The sequence below is a fragment of the Papilio xuthus genome, unplaced genomic scaffold (genome assembly GCF_000836235.2).
Source record: "Papilio xuthus unplaced genomic scaffold, Pxut_1.1 DF825355.1, whole genome shotgun sequence".
Classification (NCBI taxonomy): Eukaryota; Metazoa; Arthropoda; class Insecta; order Lepidoptera; family Papilionidae; genus Papilio; species Papilio xuthus.
The window spans coordinates 123,692-143,790 of record NW_013533294.1 but is presented as its reverse complement, the minus strand read 5'-3'; the positions used below and the strand labels follow the sequence as shown (position 1 = coordinate 143,790).

The 20,099-nt window shown below is 36.5% G+C and overlaps 4 protein-coding genes across 7 annotated transcripts in view; 3 read left to right on the top strand and 1 right to left on the bottom strand.

The window, feature by feature from the left end:
• The window catches only part of LOC106125970 (BTB/POZ domain-containing protein 7), a 12,191-nt gene extending 8,752 nt beyond the window's left edge, over positions 1-3,439 (bottom strand). The window contains exons 1-4 of the mRNA XM_013323384.1: positions 3,152-3,439; positions 398-550; positions 241-305; positions 26-123 (exon numbers count right to left, since the gene is read on the bottom strand). Of these exons, the coding sequence (XP_013178838.1) occupies positions 26-123; positions 241-305; positions 398-472 (238 nt within the window). The 5' untranslated portion in view covers positions 473-550; positions 3,152-3,439. The remainder of the gene's footprint in view (positions 1-25; positions 124-240; positions 306-397; positions 551-3,151) is intronic.
• A 438-nt stretch (positions 3,440-3,877) lies between these two features.
• LOC106126028 (E3 ubiquitin-protein ligase RFWD3) lies at positions 3,878-7,553 on the top strand. Its single transcript, XM_013323481.1, has 2 exons — positions 3,878-4,097; positions 5,100-7,553. The coding sequence occupies exon 2, from the start codon at positions 5,112-5,114 to the stop codon at positions 6,951-6,953; it is 1,842 nt and encodes a 613-aa protein (XP_013178935.1). The 5' UTR covers positions 3,878-4,097; positions 5,100-5,111; the 3' UTR covers positions 6,954-7,553.
• Positions 7,554-8,559: 1,006 nt separating this feature from the next.
• On the top strand, positions 8,560-11,874 carry LOC106126029 (thioredoxin domain-containing protein 9). Of its 3 annotated transcripts, none has more exons than XM_013323482.1 (6): positions 8,560-8,722; positions 9,174-9,247; positions 9,568-9,667; positions 10,464-10,665; positions 10,972-11,107; positions 11,308-11,873. In XM_013323482.1, the coding sequence occupies exons 2-6, from the start codon at positions 9,183-9,185 to the stop codon at positions 11,444-11,446; spliced, it is 642 nt and encodes a 213-aa protein (XP_013178936.1). In that variant the 5' UTR covers positions 8,560-8,722; positions 9,174-9,182; the 3' UTR covers positions 11,447-11,873.
• A 347-nt stretch (positions 11,875-12,221) lies between these two features.
• Positions 12,222-18,940, top strand: DPCoAC (dephosphocoenzyme A carrier). 2 transcript variants are annotated; one of them, XM_013323516.1, is made up of 8 exons: positions 12,222-12,243; positions 14,749-14,857; positions 15,528-15,654; positions 16,415-16,603; positions 16,859-17,038; positions 17,361-17,446; positions 17,692-17,875; positions 18,399-18,940. In XM_013323516.1, exons 2-8 carry the CDS (start codon positions 14,788-14,790, stop codon positions 18,538-18,540), a joined length of 978 nt encoding a protein of 325 aa, XP_013178970.1. In that variant the 5' UTR covers positions 12,222-12,243; positions 14,749-14,787; the 3' UTR covers positions 18,541-18,940. The 2 variants fall into 2 exon arrangements, with proteins under 2 accessions (XP_013178970.1, XP_013178969.1); XM_013323515.1 differs by lacking the exon at positions 12,222-12,243 and adding an exon at positions 12,250-12,425.
• The last annotated feature ends 1,159 nt before the right edge of the window (positions 18,941-20,099 follow it).

Below are 20,099 nucleotides of genomic sequence, written 5' to 3'. Positions count from 1 at the left end.
GCAAGTTTTCTCTATGCTAGTTCACCTCTGTCAGGTCGGGAGTCCCTCGGGCGGCGGGCCGCTGCCACCAGGCGCCTCCGTAGCGTGCCCAGCGCCGCGCCACCCGCCTTCTTCTTCCGCTCCCTGACAAATACAAAGTCAACTTAACAAACCCCTACACAGAGTTTGTGGTAAGTGCTTTCAAAATTTTAAAATGTAATTTTACTTGGGGTAGATAGATAGTGAGGGGGAGTGACTCACCGTATGACGTCGGCCATGGTGGGCGGGGCGACGTGCTCCGCGGCGCCGTCGCACGCCTCGCCCTCCTGCGACCACAACATGCCCTCGTATCAATGTGTCGGAGTAGGGTTGGTGTGGGTAGGGTGGTGTGGGGTGGTGTGGGGTGGGGGTAGTGTACCTGTGGCTGCGCGGGGTAGAGCGCGGCGCCCATGTCGTGTCGGCGCGCGCGCAGGCAGCACAGCAGCCGGCTCATGTGCGGCGCCGCATCGCCGCCCTCATCGCACCAGCGCCCCCCTGCCCGCCGCCCGCGACACCCTCACACACGCACACCCTGCAACACAACATATATATTTTTACAATTTAAAATAGCGCCATCTGTGGAATTTTAAATAGTGTAGCTTCACAACAGTAAAAGAATTTTTTACATTGATTCAGTACTTTCTGGGTCTATTCAATGCAAACAAACAATAACAACAATAGATAATTTAAAACAGTGTAAATTCTAGCCGAAATACAAACTCTACCTACCCCGGTAGGTTACTAGCTTGAGTTATTTAAACATTAAATATGCTGTATCGTTTAACTAAACTCAAAACTATCGCAATTAAAATATAACATATAGAATTAATTAAAAAAATATGCATAGCGCTCACAAAGTAAACTAGGTCGCGACTTAACGAGTCATGCGAGCGTTCTGACGACGCTATGAGCGCCCGAGGTGGGGTACCTACATCACAACGACGTTAAAACTTGTAGGGTGTAGACAGAGATACATAAAAACTTTGAAATTAAGTAATAACCTGGACTGTTTCTTTGGTATTTTTACGACAAAAATTTAATCTGATAAATTTTTTAGTCATAAAAAATATTGAGTTTGTTTATATGTTATTTAACCTTTCCAATTAAGCTAGGATATGTGACTAATATTATAAATGAGAATGTTTATACATTGATGGATGGATGCTTGTTACTTGAAATTAACTTTGGAACAACTTAACAGATATAAAACATAATCTAGAAGAACACATAGTCCACTTATTAAGTTATCTTAAATTCCGCACGGACTGAGATGAGAGCTTGTGATTCATAATAGACAAGTAGGACTTGAACACTTTGTCAAATTGTTGAATGTCAGTACCTTTATACTGATACTTAAGTGACATATAAACACGGTTAAACACTCACGTATATTCATCCGGTGGTGGCACCAGTACGGCAGTTTAGTATAATGTCTCACACAAGTTTGAATAATTTGATACTTAAGTAAAAAAAAAATGGAATGGAATTTGTTGCCACTCACAACTATCACAATATGACTTTTGTGATGTGTGTAGAAAAATATTAGCAGCCATGAATGTAAGAGAATATATATTTCAAAGTTTTACATCCAATTCCAACGTAAACAAGCAAAACACCAGAACACAATTAGTAAATGAATTAATATTGATATTGAGTCTATATATATATATATATATATATTTAAATAATTCATGCAACAAGAGTGATAAGAGTGGACACATTGGTTTAGTTTAACTGAAGTGAAGTACGGACAAATGATAAATACAGTAGCGACAGCTTGTCAATCTTACTAATATTATAAATGTGACTTTTTGGATGGATGGATTTAAAAAGATAACTCCAGAACTGTGGTATAGATAAAATAGGCATTGATGTAGAGCAAAGTCAGGAAGAACACTTAGGCTATTATTTTTTTAATTATAAATGAACAGAGTCACTAGCAATAACTAGAAATATATAGACTTAAACTCCATATAGTTAAAAAAAAACCTTGTTTAGTAACCTAAGTGTTATTAACAGCTACAGCCTGTTCCAAATTTCATCCCGAACTATTTGTGGTTGTCTAATTATGTGACAACAAACATTTATAATATCAGTATGATTATAAACAGGTTTTTGTCAATAAAAAAAACTAGGTCAATACCTGATATGCTGTTTTATCTGATTATATAAATGTTTACTTTACAAAATGAAACCGTGTCATTGCAAAACATGTTCACATGTTGTTTTGACATCAATAAAACTTGTCTTACAACAACAAACAATGCATTCACACTGCTAAAAACCTGCACTAATATGTATACATAAAAGTGGTAAAAATATATTTTGAAACATGTTTATGTGATGGAAATTCACACTTTTTGAAACCTAATTACAATGTAAATAAATTTATAAAATTATTACCCGTTGTTCATTGTTGTATTGTAAATATTTAATCTATAGCCTATTTATTTAAATTTAAATGTAACTTATCTGATTCTCTATATATTAAATATTAAAAAGGTATAGATGTGGTCTTTATCAATACTCAAATCAAGGGACTCAAAATAACAATAGACTTTTTGTTTGTTTGTTTGTTGGGATATCTGAGTTTGAGAACACTTATGTCAGTGAAAATTACGAGTAAATACAAGAAAACACGAAATAATACTACAAGAAGTTGGAAAAAAGATGGAATTATATATAGGAAGCGAAAATTTATAAAATTGCTCTACTCAACTGTAATATACATAGAGTTGATACAGAGTATATGTATGATACATAATTTATATATGACCTAATAAACTGACACACTATGTACTGAAAGGGAATCTGATTGGGGTGTGAAGCGGTTAGGGGTGGCTGTGACGTCAGAGGGAAGTGCGCACGTCGGCTCGCACCGACTGACCTAGATTCATCCCTTGCGACATCGCGGTGCGAGGCTATTGCTAACTGAAATGTCAACAGGCCACGCTCCACCCTCTCTATTCAATAATATCTACCTAGATACAGTCAATTATCATCGAAAAAACTATCAGAAATACTTTAAAAGTTCACAAATATAATTTGATAACATTAATCGCAATGTAATATTTAAGCTAAAATAATTATACAGATAAATAAAATTCTTAATAATGAGAATTATCATACTGACCAACAATGCCAGGCATCACAATTAAATACACAATTTAATTTTCCGATATTTCACACAAACACATCACAGCACTGTCATGCACCGCCATTAGTAGCAAATCACGTCACTTAAAACTAAAATCACTGATCCAGGCGTATGTTATGCCGTTTATTTTATGTTTAAACTATCAAACAATATTTCTTTATAATAATTTTACATAAATAAGTCACGGATAAAAGCTCTTCGAGTGATAAAAGTAAAAAACAGAGGCCAATTCAACCCCGTTACACTTCCTTGGTATGTCGCGATTCAAACAATGCTGCCAACTACCCGAAATAATAAATAAATACTAGGATTGCCAATATTATAAATATTAAAATTCCGATACGCCCATTTAATTTATTAAAAACCAGAAAGGGTGAGTTAAATAAGAGACTTTAAACAATTTCATAAAGGGTTTTTAATCTTATTACCAATATACTAGGCCAAGAAAAAATGGTTTTAAAAAGCCTAGCCTTTCAAGAAAATGTCAAACCTTGAGGTTGTATTTCCGCCGACAATCTTACCTTTTCTTTTTTATCTATCTTACGTTTACATTTATTTACATGTATTAAATTACGGTTTATGTTAAACATAAGCAATTAAATCTTTTATCCTTTCATTATAAATATTGTTGACATGTGGCAGTTTGGCAGTGCCAATTTAAATGACAATCAATGACAGTGACACTGGCAGTTGGCTGGCTGTACTTTTGACATTAATGTTTGACTGATAAAAATTTAAAAAGCGCATTCACTTGAAGGTGGTTTCGATTTTGTTTTCAGCAGTTCACACTTCATCCATTAAAATTATATATTTATCTGACAAAAAACGTAAATCTTGAGTGAATTACAAATTCTGCAGTCTAAGAGCCTTGGGATTAGTATCTTGAACTCACGATATAATTCAAAGAATGGTTGATTAGAATGTAAGTAAACAACACAATTCCATGCATCTTACAACTTGAATTTTATGGTATTTAGTATATTAGTATATTTGTAATTAGTATGTACCTTTTAAGTAATGTTATTACCGCGGTAGGATAGGATTAGATCTTTGTTTACCGTTTTCACGAAACAAGTTCAGGTTCCTTCATTACCAGCAGAGTTACATTTGAATATATTAAATGTATTTGTTATTGCATGCATTGTTTTAGTAATCTAATAATTAGGAACACCTTTTTCTATAGTCATAAAGTAATGTTATAATAGCTATAAGAGGCAAAAAAGAATATGGCTATTTGTTTCTTTGCTTCCAATGAGTAGAAGTAATGATTTTTAAATTACAAAATGTCCCTGCAAATATCTACTTTATAAAGAAATTACAAATTCTTTATCTATATTAAAAAAAAGGAAGTTAATGTTATAATGTAATTTAAAGGATTATAATATAATGAAGCGTCAGTGGCTCAGGAGTCAAGCACTTGACTTACAATCTGCAGGTCCTGGGTTCGAATCCCGCCATGTACCAATGTGTTTTTCGATTTCCGATTTACATATATACATTTATCCTATGTTCTTACGGTCTGAAAAGAAATTCAAAGATATGTGTGAAGTCAACCTGCACTTGGCCAGCGTGGTTGACTATGGCCTAATCACCCTTAACTTAGGGTAGGCTCTGAGCCCCTCGGTGGGGACGTTTAGTGAGCTGATGATGTTATAATGTAGAATAGATGGACAGAATTTGATGGGACTTACACTGGAAAGTAGCAGAATGCAGGAATATTGAAGCCCTCTTTTATGTTCCTTTTTAATTTTGCGTTGATGAAATAATTTAAACAAGTGATCTGTAAACAAAAGAAACTGCTGGTTTCTTCTTGCATCTGTCCCATGAAATTGTACGTACGTTGTGAAGTGTACCTTCCAACTTGGTATGTAACCCAAGTTGGAAGGTACACTTCACAATCTAAATAATGTTATTACTATTGTAGATTCAAAGTGAGATGGGCGATTCGTCGTCCACGCCATCACTCTCTCCCGCCGAAGCGGAGCCGAGTAGTCCTAACTTATTCGAGGCCGAGTCCCCGCCACGCGCATCCCGCAGGCACCGGCGCGCCCGTCGCCTCGCCGGTAGCCCGGGCACCCCACCTGGGGCGCCGCCCGGTGCGCCGCCCAGTGCGCCGCCCGATGCCCTCGCTCTCGGCCCCGCCAGTGAAGACTTACTGGTCACCACCAACTACGACACCGAGGCCACGCGGTCCGACCCCCCCGGCACCTTATCTCAATACGACCTCTCCACACTCTATGGCAACTCGGACTCGGTGCGGCCGCAGAGCTCGCGCTCCGACCACGTCACCCCCAACTTGACCAATGAGGAGTCCAACAGTTTGATGTCTCTGCCCGACTCCAAGCAAGATGACTCGGAGGAACCGCCCGCCAAGGTGCGCAAGCTCTCCTCGCCCAAGATAAACGACGACACGGACGGCGAGACGTGCCCCATATGTCTCGACACGTGGGGCAACTCGGGCGAGCACAGGCTGGTCGCGCTCAAGTGCGGCCACCTGTTCGGGGCGCAGTGCGTCGAGCGCTGGCTGAAGGCGCAACCCTCGCGCGAACGCACCTGCCCCACATGCAAGAGCAAAGCCGCGCTCAAAGACATCCGCTTCATCTATGCTAAGCGTCTCGTCGCCGCCGACTCCTCGCAGATCACCGCCCTGCAGAAGCAGGTCGACTCGCTGCAGACAGAGAAGAGCAGAGTCGAGCTTGAGCTGCAGAACTGCAAAATAGCGCATCGCGCGTGTATCATGCAGCTGGAAGTGCTGCGGAGCTCGCTGATGAAGCCCCAGGTGGCCAAGGAGCAGCCCGTGAGGAGGACGTGGCGCTTCGCCCTCGAGAAGAACCTGGAAATATCGAAGGAGGGCGGATGTCGCGTGATGACGTACAACTGCCGCACCTACGAGCTGTACGTGTCGCAGAAGAGCGTCAACTACCTGTTTCCCGGGTACGGCATCCGCAAGGTGAGTTGCGTGGACAACAAGGCGGGCCAGTTCCTGCACCTCCACCCCAAGCCCATCCGCGACCTCACGTACTCGCAGCCGCGCGACCTGCTGCTCAGCGCGGGTCTGGACGGCGCGGCGCGCGTCGTGGAGCGCGGCGTGCCCGGCCTCGCCGTGCACTGCGGCCTGCCGCTCTGGTCCTGCTCCTGGGACCACCTGCGCACCAACGAGTTCTACGTGGGCGGCGTCGGCGGTGTCGTGCAGCAGTACGACGTGCGCAACCCCTCCCACTACATCCAGCGACTGACGGCGCCCGGGGACATGTCGCCCGTCGTCTCGCTGCGCTCCACAGAGTACGGCCTGCTCTCGTGCCAGCTCAACTCGTGCTGGCTGTGGGTGGCCAACATGCGTCAGTGGGAGCCGCGCGCGCTGCCGCTCGAGGGACCGTTCATGTCGCTGAGCTACGACGAGGAGTCGCACCGCGCGCTGGTGTCGTGTCGGGCGGGCGGCGGGGAGCGGGGGCGGCTGGCGCTGTGCCGGGTGCGGGCGAGCGCGCCGGGCGGCGAGGTTGTGCTGGAGCCGGAGCAGAGTTTCCCGGGGTCGGGGCGGGCGACGCTGATGTCGCGCGCGGCGTGGGTGCGGGCGCCGGGCGCGCTGTGGGCGGCGGCGCACTCGGAGGGCGAGGCGGCGCTGCGGCTGCACGGGCTGGAGGGCGCTCGCTCGGTGTCGCTGCCGGCCGCGGAGCCCGCGCTGGACGTGTGCGCGCTGCAGCTCAACGGGGACACAGTGCTGGCCGCGCTCTCGGAGTGGCGCCTCCGACTGTACAAGGCCATCACCACCACCACGTGATACAAGGCTCACTTCTAGTGCTGACATTGTGTACTATTGACAAATTATGTGATGAAAGTGAATGTGAAAGTATAGTTTTGTCTATGGTTATAATGTTGTTAGTGTTGCTAGTTGCGTTTATGAGAAATATGTGTAATGTTGATGTGATTTCATTTGACTCTTAAAAGAAATTTGATATTTTAACCAGTGATAATTTTATGACATGATGACAAATTGATATTTATATATGTGCCATGAATACAGTTAATGTAAATAAGGTGTAAAGTAAATAGCTTAGTTCAATAAATATACAGTTTACAGTTAGTAGAAAACACAATTTAAAAAAGTATAAATGAATAAAATAACCGGATTTATAAATTATAGTAAAAGATTCATAATATACTAAGTACCAAAAGCAATTTAGACATAACATTTGAAATATTAACTTCGTACTTTCTTAAAATTAAAAACATCACAAAATTATAAGTTTCTAGTACATATTTGCGATCAGGATAACATATCTTAATTTGTTCTACCACACATGAAGACAACTTCCGGATTCTCTTTATAATATACCAGAAATGTTGATAAATAACTAATAAATAATAAATGCAAATATAATCACACATAAATAATATGATTGTCAACATTCAAAGAGGTTGTATGTATATTTATTTAATAATGAAAATTAATCTTGTTCATGGCCGGGTGTCTGGGAATAAAATAAAAAAGAAACGTCAATTTGAATAATTGCAATGCATTTATTTTATAGAAATTATTTAATATTTATCTATAATATTTGTAATGTTTTGTTTTATTGTGTATTTGCTAGTGATGTATATGTTTTATTGATGTACTAGGTAACCCTGGTCTGCTGACTGACTACAATTATTTACATAACTCTATGTTTATATATAAGTTAGTGATTTGAATTGTCTTAAACATCCATACCTCATTTTTTTTTCAATAAGTAAAGTTGCGACTTAAATGTATTGTTTTATTTGATTAAACTTTGCAGATATATGCAGTACTATCTTAGCAAGAGTACATATGAAAATGTAATTACACAACAGAGATCGAACCCGAACCTTCAGATAACAAGTCCAGTGGTTAACCACTGCACCACTGACACTTAGGATTTTTATCAAAAAGTATATAAAATAGTTGATTGTATTATTAGATTTTAAATCGATACAAATTTTTTATTTAAATAATAGGTCTATATTTCGAAATCGCAATTAAAATAAAATTTTTAAAAACGTATTTGCGTGTTATTATGAGATGTCATTCCATTCATTACTTTCCCCGCAATGGGTTATTTTTGTGTCGATTTATCTTTATTGTTCCCATTTCACTCAAAAACAGTAAATCCGGTATCCGCCAAAGATTCTACTGTCACAACATATTGACATCCCTCTCATACTCTTTAAGAAAAATGAGATAACAATATATTTAACAAAATTGTTTCCGATGTTATTTTATATGCAATTTCACGAAATAGAAATTATGTTTTTAATTAAGAATTAGCAAAAAGGTAAGCACATTTTGATACGTTAATTTAGCCTTTGAATTTTTGTTCAAAAGTCAAAAAAAAATGAAATGGTATTGCATACTCTTTGGTAAATTATAGAAAAAAAAGGTTTGACAAGTAGTTCGTGAAGTTTACAAAGTTTTGTAAACAAAAATTATTTTCCTTAAGGTTTTTGATTAATTGAAATTCGTTTTCTTAAATTAATTCAAAATTTCACATCTTGTGATATAATCAAAAGATTTCCTACTGCAGTAGAAAGGTAAATTAAAGAGTTATTAGTGTTTTGCGGAACATGTGTGCGGCGCATATATGAGGTCATTGCCTTGCGGTGTATTTTATCAAAAGTTTAAAAATAAAACTAGTACCTATAGCAGTAGTACTTAGATAATACTCCATAAAATACTGAGATTAAGAACAGATTAGTCTGCAGAATCAATTAAACATCTCTCTTAGGTGAGAAAACTTATGCGTCTCAAAGTTTGAGAAACGAACTACTTTAATAGGGATGGGCAGTGGGCGTCGTTCATATAAAGCCAATGTAACCGCAGATATCTCTATAACTGTTACTCATATTAATATATAAGATTAACAACATGTTCTTAAATACATAGATTGCCTACTATTATAGATAGATATACTATTACGTGTGATTATACTTATGATGGCACTATGACTCAAATAGTGAAGTATTAACAAGTTTTTGGTTTCAGTACTTAGCAATGGAGCAAGTTCTGCAGCATGTGGCCCAGACGGTGGAGAAACAGCTGGACAATGAGTTGGAGAAGTAAGATTATGAATATATATGATGAGCCATACTTTTATATTATAAGGTAGCAAATGAGCTAGTGGCAACTTGGATTTGCCGAAATAACGGAGTGACCACTGATGTCTATGCATCCATAAATGCAGATACATAGCCTTCCTTTTTTGACGTAGGAAGGGATGCACAAAAAGATAATATTTACCCTTCTTATGCATCCCATCCATCAAATACACTTCATGTTCCCATCTTTTCTTTATAAGACACACATTAAAAGTGGAACATTTATATAAGTATACATTTAATCACTCTGTATATCAGTTGTACTCTTTATGTATGTACAGACTGGATGCAATGGACAGCAATGACTTAGAGGCAATCCGGAGACAGCGCATTGAGGAGATGAAGAAGAGAGCCAAGCTGAAGCAGGAGTGGCTTGCTAATGTAAGCTAATTACAAGCTACTAATAAATTGAAAGTAAATAGAAGAGTCATCTTGAATTCATTTAGTATATAAGTGATTACTTCGGTTTAAAGATCTTTATTTACTCATAAAAAACACAAAGTTTCGCTTACAATGAGTATAAATGTAAAATATAATATAAGGGCTTACGGGCTAATACAAAATATAGTAACCATATATAAAATTAGTATAAATCAAAAACAGACCTTAGTACGTACAACTATAAGAAGTTAAATTGAACAGAAATTATATCTAGATATAATATTGAGAATAGATTATGACATTACAGCGATGATATATGATTTAAGTTTGTTTTTAAAAACTTTAACACTTTCACAGTTCTTTATCTCGTCTGGCAGTTTATTAAACATTTGAACGCCTTCAAACAATACAGTTTTATTTCCATAGTTAGTACGCGGAGTAATTAATGTTAATTTGTGTTTATTGCGAAAATTATGTTTCCTCATGGAATTAAAAAAAATCTTTAGTAATTAAGCTATACATTCTTAGAGATTATATTTTACATCTGTGCCAAATGTCATCATGATCCGTCCAACCTTTGTTGAGAGTTTTAGGATATTATTACATATAATAACTAATATCCTCCATCCAAACATTCCCATTTATTACATTAGTAAGATATAAGGCATTCTTTGTTTTTATAAACTCAAATTGAATTCCGTTTACACCAAATGCATCAACAATGTTTTAACTCACTGCAAATATCAGTTTGTTATTTTGTCACATTCAATTACAAAAATAAAATACCTTCTTGCAGGGTCACGGAGAATACACTGAGATAGATGGTGAAAAGGAGTTCTTTGGTGTTTGCAACAAGAGTGAGAATGTTGTTTGCCACTTCTACCGCTCGGACACGCCGCGTTGTCGCATTGTAGATATGCATCTGCAGACCCTTGCTAAGAAACATGTCGAGACGAGGTTCATCAAGCTGGATGTGGAGCGAGCACCGTTCCTTACAGGTTAGTGGGAATACAATATGTCCCATGCTGGTATGTTTTTTTTTGTGTGAAAAAGAACTTTGTTTCATCCGGAATTAAAAAGATAGATTAGAGCGTCTTTGGCTCAGGAGTCAAGCATTTGACTTGCAATCTGCAGGTTCTGGGTTCGAATCCCGCCATGTACCAATGTGTTTTTCGATTTCCGATTTACATATGTACATTTATCTGACATTCTTACGGTGAAGGAAAACATCGTAATGCAACCTGCACATATCTGAGAAGAAATTCAAAGTTATAGTACATCATATGTTATTGATTTGTTTGCAGGTCGCCTCAAGATCCGTGTGCTGCCCACCATAGGTCTGGTAAAGGACAAGAAGACTAAAGACTTCATTGTTGGCTTCACCGACCTCGGCAATTGTGATGATTTCACTACTGAAGTACTAGAGTGGAGGATAGCCAGGTATTACATACACCTATATCTATAAAATCATTGCTTCAAACATATGATGACTCAGACCGCACCAACTTAAAAATAAACATATTAAGTACTCTATGTGTTATTCCAGATTATTTTCTATATCTATACCAAATTTCAGCGAGGTTAATGTAGCGATTCTCTTCATCCATACATCCAACAATTCGCATTTGCAATGTTAACAGGGCAGAAGTAATCGAGTACTCTGGCGACCTGTTGGTCCCGCCGGCGGAGGCGCGACGTCAGCGAGCTCTCACAGTTCACGCTAAGAAGACTATAAGAGAGAAACAAGACAGTGACTCGGATTTAGATTTCAGCGATTGATAAATTATTATATTATATTCCATTTTATAATACGCTTACAAATTCTTGTAAAAAAACTACTCAATTGGTAGTTTTTTTGAATGGCAACATTCGTCATTCTTAAAGGAAATATGTGCCTTTTTTGTTTATACTCTTTTAATATAAGCCATTTTATTTTGTTTAATTTTTAACATACTCAAAACTAAGCATAAAAATGGTTTTGTGTATAGCTCACTAGACTACGTCCGTGCGGAATTAAAAAATAATAATTAGTAGTCCATATGTTGAAACTATGTTCTATAACATTATAAAATTTTAATGAGATCCCTTAAACCGTTCTGGAGGTATACACCTACATGGCTATACACATAAGTTTTGTTGGCTACGGAATATTATATTTATTTTATTTGCATAAAAATAAATTGAGATAACTTTGCTATTTTTAATAAATAATCTTTTTTATCTAACCTAATTTATTTATTTTGTTCCTCTTCCACATATCAACGTCCCAAGACATTGAATAAATCAATGTCAAAAAAATAATAAGACCAGAACACAAGTTTTATTTATGTACATTAAACAAATAAAATAATGGCTTTGTTTACTCCTGGTCAGGTTTTTTCCTCATAAATATCATATAGGTCAGTCTTTAATGACAATTTTTACTGAAATGTTATTTTTTTTGTGTATTTTGGTAGAACATGAAAAAATCTTACTGGCAATCTTGCAACATCTGACAACAACTGTCAAAAAGTTACATAAATTTACTATTTAATCTGTACTGCAATCAGTTTGTCAAGCTCTCGCGATAAGGATAGGTATTATTTTCATTTATTGCTTAATTAAAATACGTAAACAATATTTTTGAATTATTTCGTCTGAGGAAACAATAATAGTGTTTGTGTTATTCAAGATTATTAAAGTGCGACTTTTTAGTTAGAAATTTAATTTTCTAAGCGTTCAAAGTTGTCCAAGTATTGAATATCACTCAGGAATCCAAGTAAGTCGTAAAAATGATTTTTGTTTGTTCTCATAGGGCTGTCTAAATATAGATTTAGTTGATTATTATAGTATAGTCTTAGAACCTATTCAAGGTTGCGACCTAGACTTTGGACTATCTATTGCGTAGATTTAAAAACAAAACGTTTGAGATAAGAATTTTTAGAGCTTTTGTAAATATCCAAATGAATGAATCGAAATTATTTTTATTTATCGTGGGAGTAAATTATAATACTGTTTTTATAAACTTGTAAAAAGTACTGGCAGGCTTTAAATCTGAAATAATACCAATAAACTTTTATCTTATAAGATTACCTTGAGATTTTTATAATTAAAACTGTTTAGTTGTTAGAAAAAAAATTATTAAGTTGTAAATAAATTATAAGATTACCATTGTAAAAAACTCAATGTTATAAAACAAACAATATTATGGTAAATTTTTTTACTTAAAAAAAATGTTTATAACATAAAAATTGCTGTTGGTTTTTCATTGTTAAATATTAATTAGAACAAAATTACCATTTCAAAGATTTTTATCTAATTATAATTTACATATAAAAGGTCATTGGCATAAAATTTATGCAGCATCATTAAGACAAATTGATAAAAAATTTAGGTCATACTTTGTTACAAGCTCCTAAATTGAACTGAAGTAAAATTGTATATAAAGAAAAACCTTAATGCGAGAACATCATGTGTACAAAATAAGATTTTATATGTATAGACTAGCCATTGCCTGCGACTCTATCCATGGAGAATTAAAAAAATAATTAGTAGCCTGCATATTCTTCCAGATTTAGTTCTACATCAATGCCAAATTTCATTGAGATCCGTTGAGCTGTTTTGAAGTTATAATATTTTAATTAATTAAAAATGATTAGGTAAATCATGGCAAAATTAACAAGTTTAACGCTGAGTACTACTGACTTGTGCTGAGTTAAAATAAAACAATAATATCATTGTGTGTCAACAAATCGCTGTAAAATCTTGAAATAAACATAAAAAGTAAGTCCCAAAGGTTATTAAATTTTGAATGTTTGAAAAAAAAATTAATTTTTGCTCTTCACGTGCTTTTCCCTTCTCCTCCGTCAAGTCCACTTCTTCGATTAATTCATTATAAAAAAGAAGTGGGAAGGGATAGAAAACTAAAATTAGGCATGTGGTATATACAGTCATCAGACGAGACAAGGAATTAGTTCCACTTGACGCTTTTCTTCTGTTTGGTTGTGGTATGGCAACCAAAATGCCTTTATTTCGTTATTACAAATCAATATAAAAATCTATATACATATTTACAACAATCATCCTCTCAATCACTATTTGCGACATTTCATTGTTCCCGCGCGATTCCCTACTGTTTGACATCTTTATTTTTTCCTCAGTAAAAAGGCAAAGGTTCTGACCATTATGCCACATGTTTGTCAGAATGTTAATTCTGCACTTAAAATTTACATCATCTGATGATTGTCTATCTAGTGATAAGGGTAACAACAGTAAAGTATAATTGTATTGTTATCAATCAACAGTAGTTATCAATGTCTTTCTTATCTAAATGTAGATTTTCGCTTATTACTACACTCACTCAGGTGGGGGAATGTTCGCACGTGTTTCATTTTCTTTTGCCCGTGTCTTCGCGCGGAATTAAAAACAAAATATTGTTTAGTATTCTTTGTTCTTCCAGACAGTCTTTTGAATCTGTACCAAATTTCATCGAGATCCGTTTCGCCAAACATTCGTATTTATATTTTGAAATTCTGAACTATAAACCACTGGATCGATTTTGATGAGTGAGGAGTCATACGATTCTTATTCATCCTCTGAATGTCATACCCCGTCACGGATTTTAATTTTTTTTTCCTGAAAACAATATAAATATGTTAAATAGACATACAAAAAGACAATAAAAATAATTCTTATGAAAATATTTATTGTTAAAGATAAAAGATGATAATTTTAGTCAATGTCAGTGTGACAAATTATTAAAAAATGCCAACAATTTCATTGTATACTTGGGAAAATCCTGACATAGTGCAATGCATTTTAGTTGGCACGTCGAAAACATGTGTACTCTTACATCCGACGTGCCAACTTAAGCCATAGCTTACATAACATTTTTAACTTATGTTTTATTTGTTTTAACACCGATTTATAATACAATGATGAGAATTAAAAATAATTATCTTCATGAAAATGTTAATAATTTTACATGTTAAATAAAAAAAAAAGTGTTTAAATTTTTACGTGGATCTGAAAACTGTTTAGGTACTAACTCGTTTGATATATTAATGTTAATATATTTTTTTATGATATCCTTATCTTTACAGATGTTAATGTAAGAGGTTGGTAATCACCAGCTGTCCAAGATGGGCGGCGGAGCTATTGCTGTGGGGGATCGCGGCTTCCTGCAAGAGGACAGGAGCTCGCACACCAGGCGTCAGTATATGAATAGCATTTTGTTTTTATATGACTCTTTTTAAAATGATTTCGATAATAACCCAGCTATTAAATATTTTAGCGATTTTATGAACTCTCAACTTTATTTTACGTTTTGCTTTCACGTTTCGGTTATAGCCGGCCATTTTTTTAAAATGGGTGTCAAAGTGTACAGGTTCAACGATGATATAGAAACAGCAAAATAAATTTCATTTATGTCAATTATTTTGAGTAGAAATACGATACAATATAACATCAAACAACTTCTTTTGTGATGAACTTTTTTGCGGAACCAACATTGTAAAGTTTTCTTTGCGTCAAAGGAAAAACTTTTTATACAAAGAGGATGGGTACTTAGTCAATTAACTTTTTCTTAATCAATTTCTATTAGTGTAATAAAGATTATTAAATGTCTTTCTCTCATAGGAAAAATACGGAACCCTTATAGCATCACTTTGTTGTCCGTCCGTCCGTCTGTCAAGACCCTTTTTCTCAAAAACGCGTGAAGATATCAAGCTGGAATTTATATGAAATGTTCAGGCCTGTGGTCGCTAGTTAAAACATAAAAATATTTGTAGGATATTATCAAAAGATCTCTAATAATAAGCATTATATATAATAAAACTAATCTCTTATCTCTTGGAAAAATCTAAAAACAAAATTATAACAGAGACCCCCCGACAAATCAATGGGGGGTTGCTGCTGGTGACGTCACTGGCAGCGGGGGCGACGGCGGGTGCGGTCGCCAAGACAGTCATCGCACCACTGGACCGCGCCAAGATCAGGTTTCAGACCAGGTCAGTGAATATTTTCAACTTATAACAATAAATAGGGGAATTTAAATCATTTACAAGACATATCGGAAGAAAGAAAGTATTTTCTATTTCATTCATCATCAGCTCAGATTTGGCCATAGTCAACCGCGCTGGCCGAATGCGGGTTGACTTCACACATATCTTTGAATTTCTTCACAGATATGTGCAGCATCACGATGTTTTCCTTCACAGTAAGAACGTCGGATAAATGTACATATGTAAATCGGAAATGAAAAAACACATTGGTACATGGCGGGATTCGAACCCACGACCTGCAGTTTACAAGTCAAGTATTGAAACCCCTGAGCTACCGATAAGTAATAACCACTTATTTAAAGTATTTTAAAGTAACATATTTAAATAATTTGCATTAAATTTAATCCACCTAAATATCGCAATAGAGATTGGAAAACAATACGTATTGTTTAGACCAGTGGTTCCCAAACTTATTTTGTCTACTGCCCACTATGACAATAAATATTTTTTTATCGCCCCCATATTTTCACATATTTAAAAACCACTATAACTTCAAACTAAATTAATTAATTATTGTGACGTATATATGTATATTAACGGAGAATTGTAAAGGAAACTTTTACTATAACCCGCAACTTGATACCTGCAGCACACACAAGGGGGCGTTATCGCACACTTTGGGAAAGACTGGTTTAGAGGATGATCAAATATATATAATTAAACTTGGTATGTAATAGTTAGTCTATAAGACTTCATAATTTGTCAGTGACATCCCTTACTCCACCCGAGCGGCGGTGCAGTTCCTTGTGACGAGTGCGAGAACGGAAGGTATCATGGCACTGTGGCGTGGCAACAGTGCCACCATGGCAAGGATAGTGCCATACGCGGCCATACAATTCGCCGCGCACGAGCAATGGAAGAAAGTTTTCGGGGTTGATTCCCCGCAGGCTGCCAAGTTAGTATATGAAGAAATTAAGTTCGTTAATAGACGCCCCCTGTATCAATATGTACCCCCTACTTATCACTTAGGGACCCCATATCTGATTTAATAAAAAATATAGGCGGTACCTAATACCTAGTTAGTAGTTACTTATTACCTTAGGACCTCTTATTTTTTTATACACGACATAGTTTTATATGCGTACTTACATTTAAATTACACTAAGGGGCCTCTAAGCGTTTCTGAGTGGTAATACTGTACCTCACTTAGGGAGCATCCTATCCGGTTCCTGATCGTGGGTTCTCTGGCGGGGGTGACGTCTCAGAGTGCGACATACCCACTGGACCTGGCTCGAGCGCGTATGGCTGTCTCACCTAAGAGCGAATATAGCTCCCTCAGGGTAGTTTTTATTAAAGTCGCGAGGGAAGAGGGCATAAGGACATTGTACAGGTGAGTGTTTTTAATTTTATTTATTTTGTTTAATATGTACAGTGAAGGTCTTTCGCGGTGTTGGTGTTTTTTAAAAAAAATACATAAACCGCAACAAATTTAAACTTTGCCGTTTCTTATATTTAAAACTAAAGTGCTGTCAATGAAATAACTACTCGTGCCCGTGGTTGTTATACACCTTGGTATTATACAGGCTGTTTGAAAAAGACGAGTAAATGGCAAACCTCAGATTTCTTCTCCGACATGACATGATAGACTCGAGCCGCGACCATTCATTATATAAAGATGTGAATATGAATTTATTAGTGTATTCATTGTGTAGAGGCTACCCGGCGACCATACTTGGTGTGATACCATACGCGGGAGTATCCTTCTTCACCTACGACCTGCTGAAGAGATGGTACACTGGTATGTTTATTATTTATTTAAATAAAACAACAAACTATTAAAAATTACAGTTACAGTCAGAGAATTAAATTCGCTTCCCACTTAGTATGAAGTATCATACATCAAATTGCCACAAGCATAGCACGTAAGTTGCACTGGAAGCGTCGCGTTTACCGAAATGGGTAGGACATAAACGTGTCGACTGTACAGTAAGTCTCTGGATTTAATAGAATATTTTGAAAGGTAGTCTGTTATTGATGCTATAGAGTACTTCGGGAGCCCGGCAGTGGGTCTGACGAACATCCTGCTGGGCGGAGGCGCGGGCGCGCTGGCGCAGACCGCCTCCTACCCGCTGGACATCGTGCGGCGCCGCATGCAGACCGCACGCCGCAATGCTGACACCAGCTACCCCTGTCCTAACATGGGGCAGACACTTGCACATATATACAGGTACGGTTACCACAAAAAAAAACATCAAATTAATTTGACATTTTTTTAAGTACATTGTGACAAAAAATTATAATGTATAGTGTGTAATACGCTATTGTTACATATATTTACCGAACTTTGAACAGACGTAAAAATAATTTAAAATCTTATATGTTTATAAGTGGCACACCGCCAGCAAACCTTACTGTACTCAAACGGATTTTACCTTTACTTACTGTTGTTCTCAGAATCAAGTGATGACAGTCCCTTAATGTTCATTTAATAAATAAAATCTACACTAAGCGACTGGTTTTTAATATATTATAATATGAGTTTGCAAACGAACAATCGGCCACTTGAATTCGAAATAGCGAAGCGACAACTCCCATACACATTTGTGATTTCGTAGATAAAGAAGGAGACGCACAGAAAGAGAATATGTCCCCTTCCTATGCGTCTCCTTCTCCATCCTTTCCTTATAATAAAAAGGGTGGGATAGTTTTTCTATCGAATAATCAGTTTTTATAATTATTTCCTCCCCAAGGGTGGAGGGGTGGCGCGGGTTCTTCAAGGGTTTAAGTATGAACTGGGTGAAGGGCCCCATTGCTGTGGGCGTCTCCTTCGCCACGTACGACTTCACAAAAACACTCCTGCGCAATCTCTCTCTAAATGTACACAGTTCCTGAAACACGCACTCGAATTAATGGATTCACTTCAAATGGACGCCGCGATGTCTACTTTATATTGATGAAATTGACTCCGATTGGACGCGGGATGCCTTCAAATGGACGCGATCGTTCTCTAATGGACGCGGGTTACCTTTAAGTGAATGAAATTTACTTCAAATGGACTCGGTTCCCTTAATACGGATGCGGTTGTTTTCAAAATATGGGTTTCCTTTGGATGCGTTCGTCTCTGAATGGACGCCGTCGAATTAGAGTTCACTATAAATGGACGCAGTTCAAATAACAAGTGATTTAAATGTGTGTTTGTGACATTTTAAAGGTTTGGATATTGTTGGTGAAGTTTTTTCTAGCTTGGAATATAATGTTGACAAACTTTATATTGAATTTATATACAAAAAAACAAGAGATCTCGCATAAAATGTATTCGAGAGTTTATAAGTTGCTTATTCTCATTGTATAGTTGTTTGTTTTTATATGGGATATGTTTTTATTAAGAAAAGCTTGTCTTAATGTTGAATATTTTTATATAAGATTTTAGTTTCTACGAAGTTTTATTGTATAGAGGGTGTACCAAAATAATGTGTTAATTTTTTAATGTTTTTTTTTTAATTATTTATTTTTAAAAGTTACAGCTTCTGTGATATGTAGTCGGAAATATAATAATATATATATATATATATTTAAAAGGTGATATGTATGCAATATACGACGTTATATCTATTAGAGTAAGGTATAAAATGGTTTACATTTTTATTTGAATGGATTAGGTACAGGGCTTTGTGCAATTTTTTATATATTCTATTCAAAATTATAATAAAAAATCTGTAAACAAATATAATATAGAAAAAAGATTGTAAACTACAGTCAAACCTGGTAAGCGAGTAACCTCTATAAGCGAGAGTCGTTGTCAGGTCTCGATGACTCTATAAGCGAGAAACTTCACTTAGAGTGAAAGCGTGAAAAATCTCGCTGTCTCATAAAATCGATATTTTCACAAGAAATATAATTTCTTGTTATTTGTATGTTAAATAACAATCAAATGTATTTAAAATATATAATATGTAAATTTAGTATTGTTTAAGAATAGATTAAAAATGTATATTTCATTAAAATTAGTGGCATCTTGTGTTCTGTGAATTACAGAAATATAACGAATTAATAAAATACTGAAATGTAATGGAAAAACACTCCTTTTTTATAAACAGACGAACCTGGATTATCCTATGTTGTTACGGTGAAGGAAAAAATCGTGATGCTGCACATATCTGACAAACTCAAACATATGTGTCAAGTCTTGCACTGGACCAGCATTCACTATCACATACTCTCACTTAGGGTACACTCTGAGACTCAGAGTGGGGATGTATAGTGAGGTGATGATGAAAGTATGAAGCGAGAATCCAAGGAATTACGATATTTTTCTCGCTTATAGAGGTTTCATTCTAAATGAAGTTTCTCGCTTATGGAGTCAATCGGAACCTGACTCTCGCTTATAGAGGTTTCTCGCTTAGTTTGAAAAGAAAAATATGACAATAATTGTATAGTAGTTATAGTTATTT

What these genes read in the sequence shown, in the direction of transcription:
- LOC106126029 (XM_013323483.1), top strand. Translation starts at nt 9,183, where the DNA reads ATGGAGCAAGTTCTGCAGCATGTGGCCCAGACGGTGGAGAAACAGCTG. An exon ending in GCGAGCACCGTTCCTTACAG is followed by an intron (nt 10,666 to 10,971) that starts GTTAGTGGGAAT and finishes ATTTGTTTGCAG; the next exon opens with GTCGCCTCAAGATCCGTGTG. An exon ending in CTAGAGTGGAGGATAGCCAG is followed by an intron (nt 11,108 to 11,307) that starts GTATTACATACA and finishes CAATGTTAACAG; the next exon opens with GGCAGAAGTAATCGAGTACT.
- LOC106126028 (XM_013323481.1), top strand. Translation starts at nt 5,112, where the DNA reads ATGGGCGATTCGTCGTCCACGCCATCACTCTCTCCCGCCGAAGCGGAG.
- DPCoAC (XM_013323516.1), top strand. Translation starts at nt 14,788, where the DNA reads ATGGGCGGCGGAGCTATTGCTGTGGGGGATCGCGGCTTCCTGCAAGAG. An exon ending in AAGATCAGGTTTCAGACCAG is followed by an intron (nt 15,655 to 16,414) that starts GTCAGTGAATAT and finishes ATAATTTGTCAG; the next exon opens with TGACATCCCTTACTCCACCC. An exon ending in GCTGAAGAGATGGTACACTG is followed by an intron (nt 17,447 to 17,691) that starts GTATGTTTATTA and finishes TTGATGCTATAG; the next exon opens with AGTACTTCGGGAGCCCGGCA.